The 27756-nt window shown below is 40.3% G+C and overlaps 1 protein-coding gene across 1 annotated transcript; it reads right to left on the bottom strand.

Moving 5' to 3' along the window:
• Positions 1-154: 154 nt before the first annotated feature.
• LOC100721835 (liver carboxylesterase 1-like) lies at positions 155-27756 on the bottom strand. The gene is made up of 14 exons (XM_003477544.4): positions 27550-27756; positions 24469-24673; positions 21916-22060; positions 19263-19396; positions 16910-17063; positions 13722-13826; positions 12908-13012; positions 10386-10424; positions 7866-8006; positions 7209-7289; positions 6821-6968; positions 1791-1922; positions 785-857; positions 155-524 (listed from the first exon to the last, which is right to left on the bottom strand). The coding sequence occupies exons 1-14, from the start codon at positions 27599-27601 to the stop codon at positions 341-343; spliced, it is 1698 nt and encodes a 565-aa protein (XP_003477592.1). The 5' UTR covers positions 27602-27756; the 3' UTR covers positions 155-340.

Genomic DNA, 27756 nt, shown 5'->3' with positions numbered 1-27756 from the left:
CTTTTCCTCCAACAGGCTTGTCTGCTTTGAGTTCAGCATCACCATTCATTGAAGCCACCCCCACAGAGACATTTTGCTGTGATGGTGTCTCTTGCTGAGGTCTTCGTCATTGGAGAAGCACACGCTCATCTCTAGCCCAGGACACAGACACTGATTTAATCACAGTACTTAAATTTATTCACAAATTGTGGCCACAAATAAAGCATTCCTTCTCCCTGGACTTTGCACACCACCATCACACAGTTCTCCCAACTCTGTAAGCATTATCACATTGGTCTACCAACACCTTCTGTAGAAAACATCTGTCTTAGCTGTTCCAAAGGCTGGATGGGCTTCCTGTTCAGAGCTCAACATGTTCTTTATGGGGTGGCTTCACCACTGCTTCCTTGGCCCAGAGCTCAGTCCAGAAAACCATTTCCTTTTCTTTTAGCCTATGAGCAACTTGAGTGGTGGTGCCAATCTGCAGGTATCCTTCCTTCTGGTCATACTTTGGCCATTGGGGCAAACCCTTCCCATTGGGGTTCCTAGGAATAGAATAGAATAGAAATTCAAACCTGCTGCTTGGTTCCCACATTTCTTTGAGATTTCTAGGAATTTCCTGGGTTATTTCTGCAAAGTTATTCATATATCTCCAGAGATGAGAAACACCCCATCTCTCATTGTGAGAGTGCTATGGTCACAAGATTGTAGGATTTTGTCACCCAGACTTCAAAAGCTACCCTTTCCTGATAGGAATGATGAAGCTTGACCACCAGTCCTGCTGCATCCTTGCCATTATCCTTACCCATCGCGAGCAAAGTTGGCCCAGAATTTCATCATCATCTTACTGAGGTTAATCTCCTCTTTTGAAGCACCATCTGTGGGGAAAGAAGAGAAAGAAAAAGGAAGAGAAAGAAGAGGAGATTTTTGATTCAGAACATGATTTATGGACTGTGGCAGCACAGCATGAATTTGGAATTGGCAAGATGCAATCTCCATCCTTACTGTGTACCTACTGAGATGCATTGTAAAATGGTCCTGGTTAATTAGTGGCACTTTCACCCTGAGACTGATGATCAGCAAGGAGTATGCAGTCCATCAGTGAGTCAGCTGCCTTTGTCTTCTGTGCCTGCCTATCTGCCCTTCTTCCCTTGGATCACAATGCTGCCCCTCAGAGTTTCTTCTGATTCTCAGGATGTCTGACTTTGAACTTGTTCTCATCTCTTACATGTATTCACATTTCCACAGATTCTAAAAAGTATCAGAACTGCAAAGTTACTAAGGAATTACCCATCTGGGAGGTGTGTCATGTACTGCCATGAAATGGGTCATAAGACAGATGCAATTAATTGATGGCAGTGAAGGCATCGAAGGCATTTGCAAATATTTTCTTTAAATACTACAATTTTAAATAGATCATAGGTTAACATATATGAGTTTTATATCAATTGGAAGATTAACACATAAGACATACACATATGACACTCCAAGGTCAGCACCAATTGGGATCTTCACTTCACTTATATTCTCTTAGTATTTTGTGAGTGGGAAATCAAATAGTGGCCTGTATTATTGATATCACTGATCAAATTCTGAAAATAACAATGGCTGATGGCATGTGTATATACTATCTCCTTCATGTATGCTAGAGTTTGCAAAATGTTGGTTTTTATTTCATGTAGTTCAGTTGCATGACAGTGAATCCAAAAAATAAGATCAAGAGAAATAGAGAAACTTGCTCAAGGCTACCAAACTATGTCTGAAATCCAGGCCTACCAATTCTATGCTCATAGCCAGTGAAAGACCATTACCTTTTAAAAATGGAGCACCCAATACTGAGAAGAGCTCATCACCGTGGTCTCCTATCACTGTCTTGGGTCTCAAGTTTGATGAGAAGCTTGGGCGATACTGGAATTCATACACATAGACAGGGCCTCCAGCGTCTGAAAAGATGTAGGTCATGCACAGCTTATGTTATCAGGACCACACTGGCATGGCTTTCTTGTTACAAGTTGGGCAGAAAATCCCTACTGATAGCACAGTAGAGAAACTTGGTTTCCAGATACATCAATTCCTTGATTGCATAGCTGGTTGAAGTAGAACTAGAAATTTAGCCAGGTATTTGCTGAGTGACATAATGAATGAATACAATATATCCAATTAACATACTGAATGTGTTTCATTAGTAACACACTAGTGTCCTTCATTTCAAGGATACCTTCAACATAATTGTTTTCTTTTTCATCCTACTTTTGAGTAATCCTAGATATTTTTTCTCATGCTCTGAGAAGAGCGGAATAAATTCAAATGGCTTGTCTGAAAATGAGGATCCTTAAATACAAATATATACAGTGATAGAATAGTCTATGGTCTCTTGTATTTCAGAAAAATCACAAAACTCAGTGTTTTGTATTGCAGTTTCCTCCCATACCTGCTTCCTAGGCTTGGGGAGTATTAGGGGAAAATAATAAGCTGATGTCAACAAAAAAAAGCAGTAAGGAAAAGTTAACTTGCATCTTCTCTCCCCTCCTCTCCCCTCCTCTCCCCTCCCCTCCCTTCCCCTTCCTTCTCCTCTCCTCTCTTCTCCTCTCCTTTCCTCTTTTCATCTCTGCCGTACCTCCCAGCTGTAAAGCCAACCTGTCTGAGGCCCAAGCTCAAGTCTGTTTTCCTGTTGATTTGACAGTTGAGCCTCAAGGCCTACTCCTTCAGCACTAACTCAGGGACAAACAACCTAAGAACACTAAGATGTTAGTTAAATTTAACACCCATGGAGAAGAGTCAGGTTCCAAATTGATTGGACTAGTGGAGAAATTATATGTCTTTTCTCTCATAGGTACACTAGGAAAATTGAAAAAGAGCGGAAATGCAAAAGCAAATAAACAAAACCTACACTCATAATCCTACCACTTAGATATAGGGTTTTTTTATATATTCAGATGCAGGCTTTCTATATATAAAAATTGTGATGATATAATACAGAAGCTTTTGGAATATCTGTAATCATTATTTCACATCATTAGATATTCACCAAAAATTATTTTTCAATATATGTCATCCCAACATGAGAATGAAGAATGGTTTGTTTAACAATCTCTTTCAGTTTGTATGATTTTACACTTGGTTCAGCAAGAAGTGTTATTTGGATGAAGCAATCCTTCCATGACTCTGCAATCCACTTATTAAACAGCTCCTTTGAGATCAAGCAGAACTTGCACAATGGAAGGTTTAATCCTGATCTGTCACTAGGATGTTTTACCAAGGAACTCAAAACCTGACTATTGAGGAAAGTACTTTTATGAATAACAGGACTTAAGTTAGGCAGCTTGCTGCCAAGGTCTGTTTGTTTGTTTGTTTTTGCCTAAAACCGTGGAGATTTATAAAATCTTTGTAATCACAAATAAATCTTCAAAAGAAAATAGGACATGGATTAGGGAAATTAAAATTAGAAACAAGAGAAATAGAGACTATGGAAGATCATCAAATGACCCAACAATTCCATAATAAGAGCTGCAGAAGAAGAAGAAAGGGGAAATGGGACAGGTGGCAAACTTCAGGATCTTGTGGCTGAAAAACTTCCCTAATCTGGGTTACATGCCGAAGTCTATATATAAAAAGTACAGATGTCTCCAGTTAATTTCAACCAAGGCACAGAATAATCAATCTTTCAAAACTAAAAGACAAAGAAACAACCCCAAGGGCATCAAGAGATAACAAGCAAGTTACATATAAAAGCATTCCAAAATATTGGTGGTGAATTTTTAAGAAGAAATTCTGCGGGCTAAGGAGATATAGGAAGATTTATTCCATGTGCTGAAGGAAAATAAAACTGCCCACATAGAACACTTCATGAAGGAAAGGTATCTTTGAGAAATAAAGAATAAATACCAGCTTTCACTTTCCCAGATCAATAAAAACTCATTGCCTCTAGACTAATATAATTTAAGAGGCTTAAAATTATAAAATGTATTTTTCTGACTACAGTGGAATGTAAGTAGAGATCTATAACAAAAGAAATTCTGAAACGTGGAAAAAACACGTTCTCAAACAACAAGTAAGTTGACAAGAAGTTAAGGTGAAAATTAAAAATGTATTCAGACATGAAAATGAAACAAAATGCCAAAACATAAGGGATATAACAAATGTGATTATAGTAAAGTTTACAGCAATAAATATCTATATCTAAAAATAAGATCTCAAATAAACAAAATAAAGTTAAACTTCTAAAAAGTGAAAAAAAGTATAAGCCTGAATGTAGCAGAAGAAATAAATTTTGGATCAGAAATTAAATGGAGGCCATAAAAAAATAAAAAGAGCAACAAAACCATGAGTTGGTTTTTCAAACTAAAAACAAAATGACAAATTTTTAGCTTCCCCAAATAGAAAAAGACAGACAAATTATATGTACATACACACATAGATGAGACTAAAAGAGATAAAATTAAAAATTAAAGAGGAGACATAACTACTGATAGAAAAAGGAGAGTACTGTGAGGCTTCCCAAATAGTGGCTGGAAAAAGATACCTCCCATTTAGGAGAACTCATCTCTCCTTAATCTCAAACTTCATCTGCATAGATTTAGTGGGGAAAAAAAAGGTCCTGTGATGGTGACCTTATTTGTGAAGCTACAACAATCGACATCATCAAACCATAGACAAAAATGTTGTGGAAGTTGAAGGTGAGGGGAAAAGGGAGATGATAATGAAAGGGTACAAAATTTGACAGGAGGAGCATCTTATTTTCCTGAGTTCTGTTACAGCGTGGTTAATGTAGTTAGTAATAGAGAGTAATTCTAATATGGTAAAGAGAAGAAATTTAAAACCTTCTCACTGTAAAAAGGCTCAGTATTTGAAGGGACAGGTATATTAATCCACTTGATGTAGTTATTCTAAATTGTATTCCTCAAGCATAGTTACCATTGTGCTCCCATAAATTCATAGAAATGCATTTTAACAGTTTACAGTGTAGAAATTAATATGGTTGTATTATTTGTTTTTCTCTCTTAAAATATCTTTCTGCACTGTGATCCACCTCTTTTACTTCTCAGCTGTAGTTGATCAGAGATAACTACAAGTGCAGAGAGCAAAACTGGTACATTCATCTTTCCTAGAGATGTCTTCCATATATCCTGCTTTATGGCCAAGGAGTACTCCATTATGTACAAACAACACATTTTCTTTATCCATTCATCTGTTGATGGGCAGAGAGGCTGCTTCCAGGATGTAGCTATTATAACTTGTGCTGCTATAAACATCGATAGGCGTGTATCACTATATTATGATGTCCTTAGCTGTTCTGAGAGCTGAAAGGGGAATAGCTATATCAAATGGAATTTCTAATTTTAGTTTTTTTAGAAATCATCATGTTGATGATTTCCATAGTGACTGTAGTTTACATTCCTATCAACAATCTGGGAAGGCAGGTTCCTTTTTCACTGTAGCTATGCAAGCATTTGTTATTTGATTTTTTTTATGACTGCCATTTTTTCTGATATAAGGTAAAATCTTAGCATTGCATTAATTTTCATTTCTCTAATGGCAAGAGATACTAAACTTTTTTAATGTTTAATTGGCTACTTGTACTTTTTTGGAGAAGTGCCTATTCATTTCAGATGCCATTTCTTGATGGGGTCTTTTATTTTAGGTCAATTAATTTTTTTGAGTTCTTTACATATTCTGGATATTAGTTCTCTGTGAGGAATAAAGTTCTGATTCTCAAAACAGGAAAGAGAGATCTGGACCACAACCATTTCCTGCCTTGAGACTAGGTGAATGAGGACTGATGGAAAAAGAGTAGTCCTGTGAGACTTCCCAAGTGGTGACTAAAGAGACAGTCTTGTTTAGGGAAGATCAACTATGCTTATTCTCACACTCCATCTGTATATCTTTAGTTCAGTGACAAATGGTCCCTGGAATAGATCCCAGATGACTTTCATCTTGATGATAGCAGCACATAGCAAAACAGACACAACTTTGCACAGAGATTGAAAGTTTCCAGGCCGTCTTCCTCTGTATCTCCTAGTGCCCCCTCCTTTAGTATTCTCATTCTCAGGCATCCTCTTGATCTTCACTTGACTACTATATTTCAAGATATACTATAGATCAAGCAGTTAACATTCTACTTGAGCATTAGTGTTGATGTTGAACACATGTCAGGACCCACCTTCCCATGCTTGCTTTCTGTGTCCCATGTACTTGTGTAACCTGAAGGAAGGAGCCTGGTATCAGATGTCGTAGGTGCCTCAGTCATAATCCCTGATTCTGAGCAGACCAGCCTGATTTCTTTCTTTCTTTTTTTTTTTTTTTTTTGTCTTTTTCATTTTTATCGGTATCAGGCATCGAACTCACGACCACCTGCTTGCAAGGCAGGTGCTTATGCTGCTGAGCTAAATCCCCAGCCCCCGACCAGCTTGATTTCTACCTCCTGCATCTCTAGCTCTCTGCTTAGGCTTCTATTTGATTATTAGAAACTACTCTGCCTATATTGGCATCTGGTCAAGGCAGTAATGCACACGAACAGCCTTTAACTGATGACTAGTGAGCATTAGTGGATAAATACCTAGCCTCATGCTGCTCAGGACAAAAAACACTGAGACGCATTTTGCGCTTGTTTCCCAACCACCTCTGAAACTGACGCCTTGCATTTGAATTCTTTTGTCAGCATCCACTGTTGGCAGACACCAAAATAGAATAGAGCCTTTCTCCAAGCACCAAAGACTCAGCCTTTCAGGCGTGAGCCTTAGCAGTTACTAATCCATCTGTACTGGAAATGGTGGGTGTAGAGGTGGTTAGACACCAAAGCTAGTGAGCCAGTTTCTTCTCCCACCCAATTTCTAGGACTCACCCCTGTGACCACGAGCCACAGTCACAGAAGGGACACCAAACATCACATCTGCAATCAGGTCCAGGAATCGGTCTTTCTTGTTTAAAAGATCATTTGTCCCTCCTAAATACTCTTCAGTGACCACTGGAATCAGTCTCTCAGGGATTTTCTGAAATGCAACAAAAAGTGATCATGTTTACCTGGTGAGTAATATGGGAAGGAAAGCTTCATTGATGGTGACTCTTTCTAGCCATGTGGAAATCCCTTCAGGGGTAATAAAGAGGGAAGGTCAGAAAATGCACATTGAATCTCACATCCTACTCTATTTTTAGGCCTTGAATTTGGGCAAGTCGCATACCCTTCACTGGCTGTTGATCAATCAATTCCCACTGATTCCCAAGACACTCACAAGAATAGAGTAGGACTTCCACAAGAGTGATGCAGCTGTCTGCTGGTCCAGCTTGTCTTCAGAGATCGGATAGCCCATCATCTGTTTAAAAAGTGGTTAAGCATTATCAAATCATCAGAAGTAAATAAGAAACAACCAGGCCAACCAAACAAACAAACAGAGAATGGAGATCCTTTATTGGTCCCTGATAAACTGGGGTCCTTTATGAGTCTGAAAATAAAAGTAAACTAAGCAAATAAATGTATAGACAGAAGCTCAAGGAATTCAAAGAGCACATCATCAACAAAAAAATATTTATCACCATCAACACATAATATTCATCACGAGGGGACACAACAGTCAAGCAGGCAGTGTGGAAATATTTTGACCAGGACACTGCTGAGACAAAGGAGTGAGGCAGAGAGGACATTGGTTATTCCACAGACACAGATGGCTGAAGGAAAAGAAATCAACAGTATGGGTTTATTCCTATGATAACTTCTAGAATCCTTCTGAAGTGAGGACTATAGAAATCTCTGCATGTGACATGTTTGTCCAAACCTCTGCATACATAGATTTGACCTAACTCTTGCATACAGAAGATCTGGGAAAAGGAAGAACTCATAACATTCGAGTTCATGGTATGAAAGGAGATGAGAGAGGCTTCTGCATTCTTACCACTGGAAGGAACCAGCCAAACTCTTGTTTGTTGATTCCCACGATGTAGGGGACAGTATGGAAATGCTTTTCCTCCAGAATCTCTTTAGGAGTCTTTGGCAGCACTACTCCATCAAGTACAGAGGGCAAGAAAGAATGGCCCTGGGAAAGAGAGAAGTGTAATGTCTGTGATTCCTCTGCTCAGGTAATACCTTTCCCCCTCTATCTCTTTGAGGTCTTGGTATGATCAAATTATATAGTGTCTCATTATGCTTGTGATTTAAACAGAGAAATCACTTACAAAAAGGCAAAACTTAAAAAAATAAGTAAATAAATAACAAAAGGTAGTTATTTTGGAATGAAAGGGAGATGCAAAAAGGCTCAATATTTCCTTGTTTGACCTCAGGTGTGTACCTGGGTATTATGTGACGCAAGCTTTTGTGCTCTATGAATGCACAGAAAGCAACCATTATCCTGTCATAAACACTGATGCCATGGCTACAAACACATTCTAACCAATAAATGAATTCACAATACAGAATTCTTGATTACTGAAGTTTGTACGTCTCTATGAATATTTAAACTTAGCTCTTTTTGATCAGTAGTTAGCTTTGACGAGTTATTGAACTCATTGCTCAAGAAGCACAAAATGAAACACGATTCCCAATTTGAGAGAAATAACAGATCAAGACAAGGGTCAAATCCTGCTGTACTGGGCTGGCAGTACAGAACATCCTTTAGGTGAAACTGCTCCTACTGTAGACTGACTGTGCAGTTCAGAGAGGGCTGCCCTGGAGCCAGCAAGAGCAGCTGCTCACATGAAGATACAAGGAAGGTGTCATCTGTGGTGGGTTCTGGGGACCAAAGCAACTGGTTCTAAAAAAGGGCGGAAATTTCAAAACAACTTGAATGAAGAAACAAAGATGTCCTGTGCAGGGCTGATTTCAGGAACTTCAAAAACCCCAGGATTAGAAGAATGCCTCTGGACAAGGACATGAGAGGGGTCAGGTGGTGAGGCACATTTTCCACATACCTGGTATATTGTTGGTACACAGGTATTTTTGAAGAATTAATTCAGTGGTGGCAAAGGGATTTGTCTTGTAAGCAATATCAGGCTTTTAAAAGGGGAAATAAAATACTCCAACTTGTGTTTAGAAGGGCGAGTCTGGTGACAACAGAGAACATGAAAGTAAGGTGGGAAAAAGGAGATTAAAAAAAATAGTAAAAGTCCCGAAGACCTAGACTGGGGGCCCAAGTTGGGCAGCATCCATGAGGGAGTATTGATGTCAGCCACCATGAGAATGACAGAGATTGCAGCTGTCCACACAGGGACACTGGTAGCTCCCTCATGGAGTAATGTGCATTGCTTGCTTGGGTCAGAAAAATCAAGAGTTTTAACCCTCTTTTTAAAGAATCCTCACCCTACCTAGCAACAAGTACTGTCAACTCTCTTTGAAAAGCACCTGAACTCTACCCACTTCCTCCATTCCTCTACTCCAGCCCTCATAAGACCCACCAGCACCCATTAAGTGGGCTACTGCAGCACAGTGGCTTCCCTCTCTCTGCATCTGCCTTATCTCATCCTTCTTGTTCAGTTCACAGGGCAGTCAGAGACTTTTGTGAAATCTAAGATTATGTCACTGCTTTTTTCAAGGGCCTCTGGACTCATCCACCTCATGTTGGATGATAATCCAAGTCCATACAGTGACTACCTCCCACCCTCCTCCACAACCTCCTCAATCTCCAGCCTGTTCTCTCTGCCTCCTCTCCAAACATGCTGGTCTCCTGCAGCAAGGCCTCTGCAACTGTAGTTTCCTCCATACAACACTCTTGCTGCATGTTTCCTGACAGCTGGTCCTTTCCATTGTTTACAGGTGAACTCAGGTATTACCTATTCACCAAGTCAGCCCCTGACCCTGCTGCTTATATTCACACCAATGCCTATCTCTGTCTCCATTTCTCATTCTTTTTTTTTTTTAAACTCCCAAGTCCAAACAGTTTCCAGGATTTGGTGACATTGGCTATATTGTGCCTTATAAGGATTCTTTTCTATTTCACTGTTATATCCCAGCTGATAGAGAAGATAGAGTTTCCTGCATGCTGAGTGGTGTTGGTATTCACGGGGCTGAGATCCTCAGTTCTCTCTCTACTCTGTAGCCTCTCAAGGGACTTCCCTCCTCATTGGAGGTTCCTAAGCCTCCTCTCTAGTTACTTCTACCTCCTTAGGGTGGAAGTTTCTAGTCTCCCACTGGGCCATTTTGAGAGACAGTAATAGAAAGGGGATTTGAGAGAAAGTAGCTAAGCTCTTGAACACAGAATTAATAACTGGGAGCACAGGACTGGGACTTAGGTATGTATTCCAGCCTTACCTCTGGTTCTTCTGGCTGTATAACTGGTAAGTTACATTCCCTGACTGAAGCCAAGCAATGTATACACAAGGAGTGACTATTGTTTCACAAAGAATTCATTCACTTTTAGTGAAGTGATGATTAAAGCTGTTGAGATTCAAACCATACAATCAATAAAAGCAAAAGTCCTTACCTCTCTGGGGTCTCCAGAAAGATCCACACTAAAAAAATTCTGTGAAGAGAATGGCAGAGGATGTGATGAGTAGCCTTCCTGAGATTAAATCTGTTCCTTTGAGCTACATCTGCTGAGTACCAGATTCGCCCTCTGGTACCTTCTCGACTGATTCCAAAGGAAGGGTATAATATAGGTAGGCCTCTGTGTACAAGCACAAAGTGGAAGAGTAGGACAGGGAGGGTCAGGCACCAGCAAGGTAAGATCTTCAACCTGTAGTCTAGATCCCTGGAGCTTTGGAGATGGAGTCTACTGGTCGTGCCCACCCTCTGCTTCATTGTTTCCCTAAATACTACCTGCCTGGTACCAACACCTCCAGTTTCATCTTGGAGAAATGTTGCAGTGAGGCACCTGCAGTGGTAAGAATACCATATCCTTGGGAGGAGAGGGGATGAATGTTTAATGGACCTGCAGGAGCAGCATTCCAGCCATCCTATGACCTCACCTCCATTCCCTCTACCCCACACCCACTTTATGAATTCAAGCATCTGAGGCCTCCACGTTTCTGAACAGAGAGATTAGTTCAAGGATGGATCCATGCTAGTGTCAGCCAAAAAGTCTTCATGCCAAAACCCACTGCTAAAATATTTGGGATACATAAGGTTTCTAAGCAAATAGGATGTAAATATAGAGTGTTGCTCTTTAATTCGATCAGGGGACAGATCTGGTCCACAGAAAAGTTAACAAAGAAAAGGGAAAACGCAGGATTTAGGCTGGTAGATGCTCAATAAAATCTTCAGAGCATCCAGATCCAAAGCAGCCTAACTCATTTGCTCCTGAGATTTTCAGTTACCCAAAGCCCCTGTTACAACACATCTCTTTTTCTCTTTAAGGCAACTTGAGCTTTCTCATCCTGAATTACAAAATCCTGGCACTTCAAAGCTCAGTGAAAGTCAAAACACTCTACATGTTTCTTGGCTGTGCATTCATCAAGAGTGCAGTAGTTGTAATGTGACACTTTACATAACAGGTCTGATCTGTAATAAGGAAATAATCTCTAGAGATGCCCTTTATCATGAGGTATAACCTACCTTGTGAGGGAGTTGTTCTCTGTGTGTATGTGTTATGTGGGGGCATTGGATAATTGTGGAAGCAGTTCCACAGAAATGCAGAAAAATCTCAAAATATGCTCTGGTGTCTTAATTTCTCTGTTTTTCCAAATCACCTACAATTTCCATATGAGCTGCATTCTCTCGTTACACACACAGAAGGACTAAAATATTTGTATCTTTCCAGATATTGGAAAACAGTTGTGCTTGAATACTTTGGTCACCTTATCTGAGACTGATGAAACAAGACTGAAACCCAAAATGTACAATCCATGAGCACGCAGGAAACAAACAGTGAGAGAAGTTTGTTCTGAAGGTCTAAAAGTATTGTCCAGTGTCCAAAGTCCAAGACAGGGTAGGGTCTCATGTGACTACCTCCTCTTCACCCCCTAGACTAATTCTCATGGGCCCTGTATGATCTTTCTCTGGATATTTATCCTACTAAGCTTCTCTGTGATGACAGACTTCCATGGCTACCCATCAGTCCTTGAGTGTTACCCTTCCTTAGTGTGACAATGAATATGCTCCTTTTGAGCTCTGTGTCACATTTGTCCTACAAAATGATTATTTCTCTTTGGATTATCCCTTATGTGAAGAAATAGAGTTCAATTTACACCTGCATCACTTCTGTTGACACCAATATTGCATTGACTTATGGATTTATGGATGAATGCATGAGTGAGTGGATGGAAGGATGACTAGGGATTGGATGAATTGAAGGAATAGGTCAATACATATTGGTAAGCTGAATTGACACAAGGATTAAAAGAAAAAGAATAGCTAACCGGTGGTGAATTTTTGTTTTTGTAGGACTGTGTGAAAATTTACAGATAGATGTAGACTAGATTACTCATGAATCATGATGTATTCAAAATAGATGAAACATAATCTATGGATTGATAGTAGATTAATGAGAGAATATCAGTGAATGTGATGGTTTCATTGCAAATGAAAAAATGGGGAAGTAGACGGCTATCTTGAATCCTAACTGAGGTAGTGTCAGAAAATCTAGTTGATTGCTATGTTGAAATTGAGGTATTTTCTAAATCAGCCAAGGTAAATTGTAACACATTGCTGAAAAATTTTATACTTAGTAGTCTCAACTCAAATATTCAAGATGGCAGAAGCTTCTGAGAATACTGAATCTTTTAATTCTTAAAAAATATCTGAAAGCAAGAATAACAAAATGCTAAGTTTTGAAAAAATGAGGAGAGCATTATACAATTTTTCATCATTGTATTATTGGCCCTTTAACACTTGAGGAATTTCACAATAAAAATGAAAATAAAATTTCCAATTTGGATCAAGAGATTGAAGCTCCCCAGGAGAGGTAAGAAACTTTCCTGGGTAGTTTTTCCAGGGTGACAGGACCTGGATGGTTGAAGCCTGGGACCACGTGTGCAGATAGGAAACCCCTAAAATGAATGTACCTACCATTTTCACAGTTGTCTCCAAGAGCTCATCCTCTGTCTTCTGGCGCAGACAGTGAACCATGATGGCTGATGTGGTGGTTTTGCACCCAGCAGTAACAGCAATTTTCTGCAGAGATCACAGGCAAGAGCAAAGTCTATTCTCTCCATCAATATAGAGGAGGGGGTCACTCCCAAGAGAAATTTCTGAATGTTGTGGTGTAGCGAGAAATACTCTAAACCAGCAGGTGTAGGTTCTGAGTCCTATAGAATATTATCTTTTTTACTAGCTAAAATTGTGATGTTATCCAATTTCAGATTTATGTCTCCTTGGTCTTATCTCTATTAAAATGATCATATTAAAAGGTTCTATTAAATTAAGTGATCTATTAAAATGTTCCCAAAGTTCAGTGTCTCAAGAAAATCTGTATGGCTTGGGAGTGAAGGATGTGGATACCAGAATTCCTCTGCTTGTTTACAATTCCACCTCCTTTCCTTGTCATTTGGCTTTGGTTTCCCTACTTGTACATAGAAGCAATGAATATCTATGTTATAAGGAGAGTTAATATACGTGACATACTTAGCAGGGCACCACACCACCCACATACTAAAACTTATTCAAAACTACAGGAAGTGTTGATAAAGCGATCCACACCAAGATTCTTCAAGAGCAATAGGATGTACTTTAAATGTGAGCCTTGAAGGAAAACTTACTCTTCAGCCATCCTGACTTCAGTAATTCTTTGAGCTACTCAGCAGAATCCCACTAAAGGAAAGATTCCTGATGGTTCCGTGAGAAATAAGGAACATGTAGGAGACCTGTTCAAGGTGAGACCTACCTCAGCCAGAGGCTTGATGTTATTGCTGAACAGAGTAGCGGTGAGGGCCACACCACTCTCAGAAATGGCCCTGTGGAAGAGGTTTTTGGCCAGGGGAGATAACACCTGGTGAGGGAGTGGAGAAGAAAAGAGTTTATGCGCACAGAGAGAGGGGCCAGTGATTGACTTGCTTTTTACGGTTCTCTCTGGTTAAGCGTCTGCTATGGATGCTCTGTATACACAACAGTTCCTCACCTGTCTCTCCTGTTTTGCTGAGCCCCTTCTGGCTTTTGAAATGTAAGTTCAGCAGGAAGGAAGCACAGCTCATTGTGCTCTGAGATAGAACCAGAAATACAACAGAAAGTGTATGCCATATGCTTTCACAACAATCAAAAAGATTACAAGACAGCTTGGCAATTCCCAGCAAATTTCTGTCTTGAAATCTCTATTACTCAGATCTGAATACTAAAACAGAAACACTAAATCTGTTGGAAGACAAAGTAGGCAGACATCGTGAAGACATAGGGGTAGGTAGAGAATTCATGAACTGGAATCAAACTGCAAGGGAACTACTTCCCATAATCAATAGCTGGGATCACATCTTATTAAAAAGTTTCTGCATGTCAAAAGAAATCTCCAGCATAGTGAAAAGAAAACCCACATACTGGGAAAAGATCTTAGTGAACTGTCCCTCAGACAAAGGACTTCTGTCTAAAACATATAAGGAATTTTTAAAAAATCAGATCCCCAAAACTCAAGGACCCAGTCCAAAAATAGGCAGGTGAATACACAATTCTCGGATGAAGAAATACAAATGGCAAACAAATACATGAAAAAACGTTCATCATCATTAGACATTAGAGAAATGCAAATTAAAACCACACTGAGATTCCATCTCACTTCTGAAAGAATGGCCAGGATAAAGAAAACTACCAGTAACAAATGCTGGAGAGGCTGTGGGGAAAAAGGAACTCTCTTGCACTATTGGTGGGAGTGTAGACTGGTACAACCACTGTGGAGGCAGTGTGGAGATTCCTCAAAAAGCTGGGATTGGAAGTCCCATTCGACCCAGCTATTCCACTTCTGGGCATATTCCCAGAAGAACTGAAAACATCATACCACTGTGATATAAGTGTACCCATGATTATAGCAGCACAATTTGTAATAGCAATATCTTGGAAACAATCTAAGTGTCCATCAACTGAGGAATGGATAAAAACGTTGTACAATGGAATACTACTCAGTGATAAAGAATGATCACATTGAGATATTTACTAATAAAAGTGCACAACTTGAGACCATACTCATAAGCAAAATAAATCAAACTCACATGTATACATACCATATAGTCTCCCTAGTGTAAGAAATAGTAAGAGTACATAAGAGTTTATGGTAATCATGTTTCCCCATTACATTGTTTTGAAGCCTTATAATGCTCACATTCATTAGCTGGAATGGGTTTGTCCTGGATGTTTGATTTTATTATCTGTGACGGTATGAACAGCTAATTTGAGGGAAAAAAGTCATTATAATATCGAGTACTGATATAATCATCTCACTCTGATGTCCTACCATGCTCTTGCTCTTCTGTTTCCATTGGTTCTATCATGTTGTACCTTATTGTATTATGTGTCAAAGTATAAACAAATTTTCTATGGAAAATGAGATAATGTAGTAGCCATTGCTTGTTTTCTGTTATTTGGTTCTGAATGCTCTGTAATACTCTCATCCTCTTGAATGTTTTTATACTATTTTGTTATGTTTGATACTATTGTATATGAAGTTCTACTCAACTATTTCAAAGAAAGAGACATTGTGGTAGCTACTGCTAATTATGGGTTGTCCTCTGGTAAAATACTGTGTTGCTTATATTGTCCTGTTCTGATCTGCTTTGTTATGTCCTGTTTTGTCTTAATCTCTTTAAAATAAAAAACAGAGTTTATTGTAAGAAAAATGGTCATAAAAAGTTAGTTATGTAGTTGTATGGTAGATCTCTCACCTGGAATGTCTTAGATCTGGGTTCGGATCCCAGTACTGCTAGAATAAATAACAAAGAAATAGAAAAAAGAAAAAAAAGATTTTGGAGGCACTCTTAAGATATTTAAGAATATTCATGTTATTTATAATAATAAACATTGGAAAAATTCAACAAGTTGGGTAAATAAATTATTTTCCATCCTTTGAAATACTATGCAATTATAAAAGATAGTATGTTTTAAAAGCACCTAATGTTTTGGTGTTTAAAAAAACATTTATGCTATACTGTAATATTAAAGAAATTTTTTTTCTTGTAAAAATACTAACAGATTTATGTGAGAGAGAAGAGAAGGGAAAAAGAGAGAGAGAGAGAAAGAGAGAGACTGTGACAAAATTCAATAGAGAAATACATGCCAAGCTAGTGACCTGACTCTGAGTAGTGGAAATATGGATTACTTTTTCCCTTTTTTGTGTTTATCTGAATCTTTCCTTTTATTCTACATTAAAAAATTTTAAAAGCACGTTTGAAAAATACAGTAATAGGGCTGATCCTCTGCCAAATGCAAACTTTCTTAAAGCTCTTAGAACCTTCTATGATTTCTCAGCAGTGTTTCCTAGGGCCTGTTCTCCACACCCTCAAGTCATCTGATGCCCTGCGGGTATCACTGACCCACATCCCCTGTCCCATCCTTTCCTGTTCCACCTTACATCTCTCCTTTTACTTACCCACCTCCTCCAGCCTACTTTGTCTTTCAGTCTCAGAGACTGCTGCTCATTCCCTTCTTGGGCATGGAAAAGCCATCAGAATATCTCAGAGAAAATCCCTGCCTGCTCCTCCTCAAGTTCCTTCAATGTGGACACTTTATATATTGATACTTTATATAACACATGTCCTTGCTTCTTCCTATTCATAGTTTATACCCACCCCTACCTCCCAAAAGACACAGGCAAATCCTCAAGAAAAGAAAAAAAATGCAGTAAAGTATGAACAGGAGGAATTTGCTGTTGCAGCCTGAGATGGAGACTCATCATTACAGGACATGAGGTTTAATCCTGGAACCCAAGAAAGTTTGGTTTTAGGCTCCCCACAATCTGATGCTGTACAGTGAACAGGGTCAAACCCAATCTGGGTTATAAGCAAAAGTAGTCATGGCTGTATTAGGTGGTCCCTAAGAGGTTCCATCAGAACCAGAGTAAATCCTGAGGTGGGATCTAGAGTCTGGAGCACTTACAAGAACAGAGACACTTTGACCACCCGCTGATTGTCCAAAGATGGTCACTGAGCCAGGGTTCCCTCCAAAGTTAGCAATGTTGTCCTTCACCCAGCGCAGTGCAGCCATCTGGTCCAAGTGACCCCAGTTCCCTCGGCTGTGTTCATCCCCTGTGCTGCAACAGAGGAGGGTGGGGAAAAGGCAGAGATGTCATGGCAGCACTCCCAGGATCACAGATTGGCCTGGGCCTCTCAGTGACCTTCTAGACCAGGCTGAGCTGTGCACTGCAAAGAAAACCATGTTTACCTCAGCCCCATAACCATCTTCTACAGAGAGGGCTCCACATTCATTTTTCCAGAACTCATGCCCTGAATATCTACTATCCTGAATATCTCACATGGTCTGAGAGCAAAAGCACATCTGGGAAAGAAACGGGCAGTCTACCATTGCTCAGCTCATACAGTAACTGGAAACAAACAGATGAAAAGAAACTATACTCTTGGATAGTAAAAGTGCTTTGAGCCAGGGGGGTTCAAAGTAAAGAAAAAGGGAAGGATGGGCCTTGGGGTGATATTTCAGTTCTCATAACCTGGTGAAGACTTTTGTGTCACTGACCTTTGGTAGAGATCAGAATAAAAATGAACACATGGGTCTTATAAAGAACCAATGAAGGGAATTCTCCTTAATAAAAGCAGCAGATACATCCACCTCAGGGTCAGAAAGAGAAAAGTGTGAACATACCTAGTATGAAGCAAATAGAATACTGTGAGCTGAGACAAGGACTTTATGCCACGTAAGTAACATCGGAACCATCTGCAAAGGTATGACATGATTTCATTTGTGTCTCACCTGATCACTCTGACTATGGCATGGAACAACTGTCATATAAAAGTAGCAAGTTTATAAAAGCAAGGGGCTATAACAGTAACTGAAAGCATAGCTATGGGGCCTTGATTGGAGTAAAAGTAAGGAACAGTTGCTTTGAGAACCTTACAGGACCAGGAAGAGAGACTCTGGTGAGGGAACAGTGTTGAGTACAGGGCTCAGCTTGGCTCTGTGAAGTTGGAGGCAACTTGTAGATATCCAGGGGAAACTAAAGGATGTAAATCTTGGCACCTGGGATTCAAAGGAGAGGTAAGGGATTCTACAGGAACCTGCGAAAGTGCTTCCAGGAAAACATAAGATATGAATGACAGGAAAGGGTAGACAGAGGCCTAAGGATGGTGAGACAGTTAAGGACTAAGAAAGAACAGCTGGGGGGCAACCAGGGCCAGGAGATGGGAGCATTTCTAACAGGCTTGAGTGGTTGTGGAGGTTGTGAGCAGTCCCATAGGGCTGGGTTGAGCACTGATAGAGGTCACTTCTGGCCTCTATAAGAACAGCCTGACAGCGTGGTCAGCTGGAATCCTGCCTGCACAAATCCTCATTGCACCTAGTGAGACATCCCTTCCTTCCTTTCCCTTGGAAGATGTGCAACTTGCAATTACCCCCAATTCATGCTTAGTTTCATCAGAAAAGACCCAGTGCACTGGGGCAGTACATATGAAAGGAAATGATTATTTAGATTCAGTAACATGAAGGCTGGACTTTGTAGGTTAAATAGGAGTGTGACAGACAAGGTAGCATTTCAGGCAGTGGGAACGGCATATATGGCTAATGAGAAATTAAGCTAGAGTCAATAATGAAGGTACTCAGATTCATGATGAAGGACTGTAGGAAAGGTGACATGAGCACTGACATGAGAAGGTTGGATTTTTTTTTTTTTTTTGGTCTTTTTCCTTTTTATCGGTACCAGGGATTGAACTCACGAGTGTCTGCTTGCAAGGCAGGTGCTTATGCCGCTGAGCTAAATCCCCAGCCCTGAGAAGGTTGGTCTTGTTGTGGGTGGTGTATCTTTGCTGTGATGCCTGTTGTGTTTGGACATAGTTTTTCCCCCCAGGGTTCATGTGTTAGAACCTTGGCTACCAACATGACAGTTTTAATCAATAGTAGAACCTAGTGAGGGCTTGTCAAGAGGGTGATGTCTTCACAAGGGATTTACGTAGTGCTCATGGGTCTGTGGTTAGTTTTGCAGAAAATGTTGTTATAAAAAGAGCAAGATTCTCTACTACTCTTTTGCTTTCTTTCTGTCCATGTGATCTCTTCTGCACTATGTGGATTCTCTTTGTTTCTCCACCATATTGTAGTGTAGCCAAGGAGTCATCACTAGGCTAAGCTGATAAAAGCTCCAAATCTTGGACTTGGAGCCTCTCAAACTCTTAGCTAAATAAATCTGTTTCCTTTAGAATATCCCAACCTCAATCACTTTGTTACAGAAACAGAAAACAGACCAATAAATGAGCCAGTATGCAAGAATGATAGAACAGAACCTTACCTAAAGAATCCCCAGATGCCCAGCCGGTACTGAATGGTCACCACCACTACATTTTCATGGATCGAGAGAGGCACTCCATCATAGGTTGATGCGCCACCCGCTATAAGACCACCGCCATGGATCCAGACCATCACCTGGAGAAGGAGGATACAGCCCCACTCATTAGAATAAGCAGAAGTGGAAAGAATTTCAGCGGTTGTACTGTTTGGTTACTTGTACTTGACTGCAGCTCAAGGAGGGAATTTCCTAGTTCACTAGTGCCCACCAAGATTGAAAAAGACCGTCTCTTTCCTCCCAACTCATCTGGCTAGGACCCACATCAAAATAACATTCAATGCTTACTAGCTACTCCTGCCTTTCTTCTCAGACTCATGTGTGTGACATACTCCCAAGGCTCTTTAAACTAAAAATATCACAGTGAAAATAGCAAAGGTCAGAAGCGTTCTGTTCTCTCCAACATTTCACCATTCTCAGCTTTGAGTTTCCCATTCATCTCAAGTAACACTTTAGGGGTGAATGCAACTTCTCTATGCATGAATAGTTGTCTCTAAAAGCACACATGTCCTCAGTGATGTCTCTCCCTAAAGTGCATCCTCTCTAGCTCCCCACCAGACCAAGCCCTCTCCCTCTCTTGAGTGCAGCTCACATGTATCTCTTCTAAGAAGACTTTATTTATTTATTTATTTTTGTTTGTTTCGGTACTGGGAATCTACTCAGAACTTTGCACTTGGCAGGAAGGCGCTTATGCCACTGAGCTCTTTCCCCAGCCCTGCCTTTGTTTATTTGAATAACACTGTGTGTGAATATACTTTGTGCTACAAACTGTGATAAGAACTGAAGATGATAGTGGATACAACAGTTCATACTTTATGATTTTTGGATAGAAAAAGCTCACATTGCAGGAGAAAATCTGGAATGTATAAAATAATATTTTAATAATATTGCTAATAAAAAGACATAAAATGAAACATACACCAAGAGATGTTGTAAGTACATTAGAATAACCTATCAATAAGGTAAGTACTAAGGTTATAATTTCACAGAAAAACTGAGACAGTTTACCTGTACATGATTTTATAGCTATCAGTTACCACCTTGAATCAGGCTGTAGGCCTGAATCAGGCTGTCCAGCTTCAGAGTCCACATAATCAGCAGTCCCCTCCCTGCTGCCAGTGGGCACAATGCTACAGCTAGGCTGATAGTGCAGGGGGAAGATCTTCCTACAACTCTGACTAGTGTGTTATCAGTGCTGGCTCTGTGTACTCAGCAGGGTTGAGATAAAGCTCGACAGTGGACACTGAATACTCATATGTGATTAACCCGATTTGAGTAAACAGGCTGAGAGAAATATAGAAATTGCTCAGCACTCTCTTAGTCAAAGGCAGACCCAGCTCTGAAACACAGACCTTGTAGTTCTAAAACTTGTGCTCATAGCTACAGGATCTCCTATATATAGGCTACAAAAATCCTGGCTACAAAAATTCTCTTCCACCCCTAAGCCTTGCCAGTCTCCACAGGAGAGACTGAGTCAAGATTGTCTGTAACTAAAAGCTGAACTCAAGGCCTTGTAGGGAAGGATAGGCTAGGAAGGTAAAATGCCTTGAAGGCAAGGGATGTGTGGTCATGCTTTCAAGTTCCTCTTTCTCTAATTCCAAAGTCTAAATAAATATTATAGATATATAGATATATATACAGAGAGAGAGAGAGACTCAGTACATAACATAAGAATGAATGAATGAGTGATCAAAGGGAATTTGTGTTCTCTCCTTCTTATGCTTTATGAAACAGGCATAGAACCAACTTCCAGTCCCAAGTTTTCCTCCTCCTCTTCATCCTCCTTTTCCTCCTCTTCCATTTCTGGGATCCATGCCAAAGTACTCCTGGGAGACTGGCTGGGTGCTGACGCCCTCCCTCTTTCCTTCTGGCACTTTCTCTTTTTCAGAATACTCTCTCCTGCCCTCACCTGTAGCCTTTCATTTATTTGGGAAGTGCAAACTCACCGGAGCACCAACCTGTGCCAAAGGCAATTAAGGATAAAAATGAGTTAAAATATAACTGCACGTGGCTAGCCAAGACAAGGATATCTGTTCTGGGATTACTCTAAACTGTGTCCCAGCAACCTCTGGGAACACTGCTAAAAGTATTATATGTACAAAGATGCATATTATGCTGTTTCCCAGTCCGAGTCAAGAAGCACTGATTTAAAGATCAGGAACCTAAGCTTTTGTATTGCCAACACTTCTGTGGGACCTCCCTTCCCCCATTTGAGCCTTACTGTCTATTTCTGTAAGTATCCTTCTTCCCCTTAGAGATTGCTTCAGCTCCAATTAGTTTTAGATATTCTGGGGGTGAAATTCTTAATTTGACAGCTATGAGTAATTCATTGTTCTTGCCCTTCTACCAATATAAAAGAACTTGAAAAAGTTTAAAGTATGCTTTCTAATTGGACAGCAAGCACCCCTGAAGTCAGTAAGGGAAAACAAGGTATGGAAAATTTGTGTTTTGTGGTGAAAGGAAGTTCCAGGTCCCTGAATCAGTCCTGACTTCTGATTGCCTCTCAGCAAGCTGCTGTCTATGCTTCCTATGCTGTTCCTGTGCTGGGTAATCCTGGATTTTAGGACTCAGAAGCACTGAGCAATGGTTCCAAGCTTACCGGTAGCCTGCTTTTCTTTGTCAAGTTGATAGGAGTGTAAATATTCAGGTACAGACAGTCTTCAGAAAACGTGAGAGGAATGTCCTCCTTTCTGTTGGTTAACAGCTGTGAGAGCACCTGCCCTGCCATTGTATCTTGGGAGCACCTGGGAGAGGAGAAAGAACACTTGAGGGTGAACCAAGTGGAAGCTATGAATGGTCCCTGGAACCATTGGAAGGCTCAAGCCTATAAGTGAAGCTGGTATCACTATACTGGGGCCACTGCAATGTATAAGAGGCTATTTGAGAGCCTGGTGGGGGCCCTGCAACTCTTTAGCCTCTCTTCATATCATGCAGATGAGAAAGTCTTGACACTTCTCCCTGCTCCAATGTCCTTGGGATGCCGTGGGCCAAGGACAAGAGCTATCCTAATGCTGATCTGGCCTAGACAATGGCATTTCCTGCTCTCCTGGTCTCTGCTGGGCTGCAAAGTGATAAAGTTCCCCCAGATAAACATGTTCTAATACATAAATGACTTCCTTTGACTATAAAAATCCCTTAAATGCAGACAGTTCCAGCAGGTCAGGCAAGTGACCGTCATGAAACGAGGACAGCACAACTGCCTTCCAGGCCTGTCTTGTCTCTGATATGCTGAATGACTTTCAATGAATCCCTTTTCTGCTCTGAGACCCAATCTCCCAGGTTTAAGTGAAGGACTTGGTTCTCTAAGGTCTTGCAGCCTCAACATATTAAGATTCTTTCATGAGTTTATTTCAGGAAATCACTGTCTGCTGGCCAATACAGCTTTGAAGATCCATCACAGATTAGATTTGGAAACACATACCGAGTTCTCCCTGTATGCCAGTCGCTAATTTAAGTTTTCCTTGTTAACTAAGTCCTGTAAGCTTCAGATCAGCTCTAGGCATGTGCTATTATGATTCTCACTTTATAGATGAGAAAACAGAGGCATAGATAATCTGCCCAAGACTGCATATCCAGGAAGATCCAAGTACATTATAAGCAACACTCCCATATCTCAATGGACCTACACGGCAGAATCACTGTTTCTAGGTTGCAGAAGAGATAACTTGGCTCTAAGTTTCCAGGATGACACAGATGTCAAGTGGAAGAATCTGACACAGTGAAGATGAGCTCCAGATTGGGAGTGAATATGTTTACCTACATCATCAAACACAAGGAACATAGTATTCATAAAACTAAAAATCCAAATATCAAAATAAAAATGTTCAACTTCAATCATTTTTAGATAAATACAAAATAAGAATAAAAATCATATTTAAAATTATTGTCTTAAGTTACTTAATTCTTATTACATCATTATTTAACTTACCCCATAGCTAAAAGTAAGTTTTTTATAAACTCATGCACTGGCAAAGGAATGTGGACTAGAGGTTATATCAGTGGAAAGACTGGATGGAGTTAGAATCCATCTGGAGGAAAATTTCACAAAATGTACATACTTTTTGCTTCAGAAATATTATTTATTGAAATTTATCCTAAATAATTTATGATTAGTTATAATTCTTTCCTTATGTGTTAACCATACTTTTATTTACAATGTCAAGAGAATCAAAAATACATGAATCACAAATAAGAGATTGAGGAAATAAATTACATTTCAGTACTGAATTCAGTGTAGATAATAAAAGTCAAGGTGTGAAAACCGATAGCATAGAATGGTTTTGATGTTATCTACAGGCTAGGCAGTGATCCAAACCCATCTTTGATTCATTTTCAAGGAAGAAAGCATGCAACAGATGAAAGACTAGAAAATCTCATCTCATGATTTAAATATTCTTACATTTGTTTCACTGTATTTCCTAATTTTTCAGAGGTATATATGCATTATGTTTGCAAACAGGAAGTAAAAGAGTGAGCCTTATGTATAAAGAAAGGAAAGGAGACAACCAGAAGCAAGATCTGGAAATTTTTCAGAAGGCATTTCTCAGGCAAAGACTGAGGAAATGAGTAAGATCTAAATTAATGGGTATACATGTCTGAGGTGCTCAAGGGGAGGCTGTGAGGGCAAATGAAAAACTGGGATTTTCTGCCAGCTGAGAAAGGCTCACTAATCTTTGCTGCACACATATCTAGGTATGTAGACATACCTGGAGTGAAACCCACCACGTTAGTGAATTCTTCAATGCATTTACACACCTTTATCCACATTATACCCAGCCATGCCAAGATCAGAATAGAGAAGAGATAGGACACTACTTTTTTCCTTTGCTTCATTAATTGTTTTCTGAACCATGATGATATTTTAGCATATTGCCTAGTTCATTTCTTACCTTGCATATTGTTTACTATCTCTGTCTCCCTTCCTCTTTATTTGTATTGTTGCTCACTGCCAGATTTTCTGAACCTAAAATATGCCTGGTACATGGTAAGTGCTTAGTAAATAAAGTGAAGAGCTGTGGGAAACTATGACAGCTCTAGAATTTCTCCAAAGTTCTACAGTATTCTTGGGGATATAAGCCAATCAAAGGACTGCCTTGACTTCTCCTATATCCCTCTTAGACAAACATACTCCTTAAAAGAGGCCAAACCTTACATGGGAGGGTAAGACGTGGTGTTCTTCACAAATTTCCATGGCTCTGGAGGCTGTGGAGGAGTAAACCTCAGAGATCCAAGAGGGGGCTTGGCGAAAGGGACTCCCAGGAAGACGGCCACAGGCTGTGTAAATCCTTCCAGGCTGACATACTTCCCCAGGACTTTGCCATACACGGTGTTCACCACAGGCGGTGAGGATGGGTGCCCTGATGGACATAGAGAGGAAACGGGGACTCATCAAAGGGGAAAAATGAGATCTGCTTTCCAGAGTGTTTTGTTACTTTCTAGGCATGTGGCCTTGATTTAGCCACCCAAACCATCTATGTCTCAGTTCCTTCTCATGTACAATAAGGCTGCAGATATAAAAGTATTCTGGCAAAACTCAATGCAAAAAAGAACTTCTGTGAGTGAAAAGATATTTAGTTTCCTTCTTAGAAGCTTGTGTCCCTTAAGATGCAGGAATTGAGCTTTATGCTGAATAAGAGAGTGAATAAAAGATGATGTCTGGAGAGGTTGACTTTGTAGAGAGAAGGAGCCGCAGACAAACGTGACTTAATTCTTGGAGAAAGAGACTATGTCCTGGAAGAGGGACCCAGAAGGTGCTAGCACAGTTGGAAGATGAAGTGAGTACTTTGATGATGGGATCATGAAGAAGCTGGTACGTGCTGCAAGGGGAGGAGTGAGTAAGGGAAGTAAAAAGGGAGTGGGGAAGAAAGTAAGAAGTAGGACATACAGAGGCTCAAAAACGGTGACAAAATAATGCCTGGCTGGAATAGTGTGAGTGACTTATGAACAGCGCGAGATAGAATCCATGCAGAGTGGAAGATGCACCTGGAATGAGCAGGTGCTGTCGGAGAGGAGCTTTTTTAAAAATTTATTTATTCAGTGGACAAATAAGCAGCAGAAACAGTTATGAAATGAAAGACAACAACAAAAGGTTCTAGACTATTCTTTGCATGGTTCTCACAGGTCCATCCAGAGGGAGATAAACTGGCATCAAATTCCTGTGGCTTCATTCTTGGAAAGAGACAATCATTTTTCATCTCCCCGAAGCTTCCTCATCCGTCCTGTCCTGGCTCTACCTGCAGTGGGAGTCAAGTCAGCTAATCTGATCTTCCTTCTACTGCACAGAGATAGCTGCAGTTGCAGCTGACACTGGGAGCACTCTGGAGCCTTAGAAATGATAAACTAGGTGGTTTAGGACTCCAAGTCACGGACTCCATCTAGTGGTGTTGTAAGTCACTAACCTTATTGCAGCCAGGCTCTGTGTGTTGCTGTCTCTGATCCTCTGTGTGTTTGTTCTACCGTCTTACTTTATGCCCCATCTGACTTCCTGAAGCAAGTTGATTTGGACCCTTGATCACCTCCGGTCCTGAAGTATCCAGTCCCATACCGTTGACATTTATATTACTTTTGTTGTTGCTAATTACTACCAATTACACCACGATCAACTTTCTGGGAGACATATACAAATGATCCACACTTAAGTTGTTTTCATTTAATGCTCTTTTGACTTCGGTTTCTTGACTTTAGGATACTGAATTTATCAGAACATAATCATATTATAAGTAAGGAGTATCTGCGTAGGAAGAGAAATAGCCAACAGCACTAGAAATGCCCTATTTGGAAGTCAGGATAAAGAAATCCAGGTCCATGTTTCATGTTATTAAGAGGAAATTGTAGGCTTGTTTCCTTTTTCTCCCTATTGTTAATCATTACCACTCACATCAAGAAGCACTTCGTAGAAACAAGTACATTGAGATAGTCATGGGTGGCAGCATTTGTAACGGCCTTTGCTCCTTTGTGTTTTCTCAGCCTTCTACAATGAATACAGATACCTCTTGTAAGCAAGAGAAAAATAAAGTTTATGGAGATGTAGGTGAAGAATTAGAGAAGAGGACTTGGATGTTGGCCTGTAAAAGGGAAAAGAGGAGACTGAAGAACAGGTATCTGATGCTGGGTCCATGTTAGCCAGGTTCAGTAGGAGAGTCAGCATCCTGGTAAGAAAAGTTTACAGGGCAAGACCAACATAAGACTAGAGGTAGAGCCATCCACCTGAAGGTGAGTGTGCACCACATGGGTGTGTGTGACTGCACTGCAAATCCATGTGTGAAAGAGAACCCGCTGAGAATAAAGCACAGAGACAGCTACAGCTGAGACTGAGTGCAAGCACCAGAAAGGAAGCAGGAGAGGGACATGACAGCAGGGCAGCCCAGGGAGAAATGGAAAAGAGGCTGGCAGGAGTGCAGAGTGTTTTAAAAAGATCAGGGTGGTAAAATGTGAGCACAGATGTCTGGGTGTAGACTGCAGTAGCTCAGGACTAACTTTCCAGCCAGATGACATGGATAGAAGCCAGACTGCAGGGCGATGAAAATGTGGGTGGTATGAGAGGAATGTAACAGTAACAGCAGTCACCACTTAGGTTACATGCAATGTGCACATACTGAGCAATTATTATGTACCAGATGTTTATTCTAGTGTCTTACACATCTCAAAAAATGCTACACTGAATCAATGCCAATTTTAATCATTTTTTTTTTTTGTGTATCTGGTACTTTGATCTATGAGGTTCTGCTGATTAGAAAAACTATTGCCCATTCAAGCCGTTCAGTGCCTACACATCAAACAACTCCTCTATTAGTGCTTCATATTTTGGCCCACCATTCACCAACCTGAATCAACCAGAAGCAGGCTTTCATAGCTAGGAAGACCCATTTCCCTAGAACACATAGTTTGAAAGCATATAACTTTTATTCCCGAACGGATGCTTTTATTCTTCTAAGAACCCTCCATGATTGGGCTAATAATGAACAGGAGAATAAACTGAGCTTTCCTAATTCCTCACAGGTAAGCGATAAGGTTATCTCATTGCTGTCTTGCACAGGAGAGCTGCAGCCAATTACTTCTCCTCTATAACTTTAAATCACTCAAAACAGCTAGACTCAGCTGTTCCAAGTCCAAGTCCAAACAGTGAGCTACTGCACTTTGTCATAACCTTGCCCTTTGTATTCTTTTCTGCTTACCTCCAAAGACTAGAATTTCCAGATGTACCTCCTCATATTTGTGTTTCAGAAGGACTTACCCTGAACTGGGAAGGTGCTGAAAAAAGTGAAGGCCAGAGCATAGACCCACATCTTGGAAGGGCAGCAGCACTGGAGCCAGTCGGTCTCCAAGCTTCTCCCAGGGAGTGTACTGGTTCCTCCCCTAGAGCCTGAGACCCACCTCCAAATCCTGCCAAACCAGTTGCATGATCTAAAATGACACGAAAATTTTCCCTCTTTTAAAACCG

This window comes from Cavia porcellus, unplaced genomic scaffold (genome assembly GCF_034190915.1).
Source record: "Cavia porcellus strain 051 isolate PalLab524CR breed Dunkin Hartley unplaced genomic scaffold, mCavPor4.1 scaffold_4, whole genome shotgun sequence".
Taxonomy (NCBI): domain Eukaryota; kingdom Metazoa; phylum Chordata; class Mammalia; order Rodentia; family Caviidae; genus Cavia; species Cavia porcellus.
The sequence above is the reverse complement of the archived record's forward strand: the minus strand, read 5'-3'. Positions and strand labels throughout refer to the sequence as shown.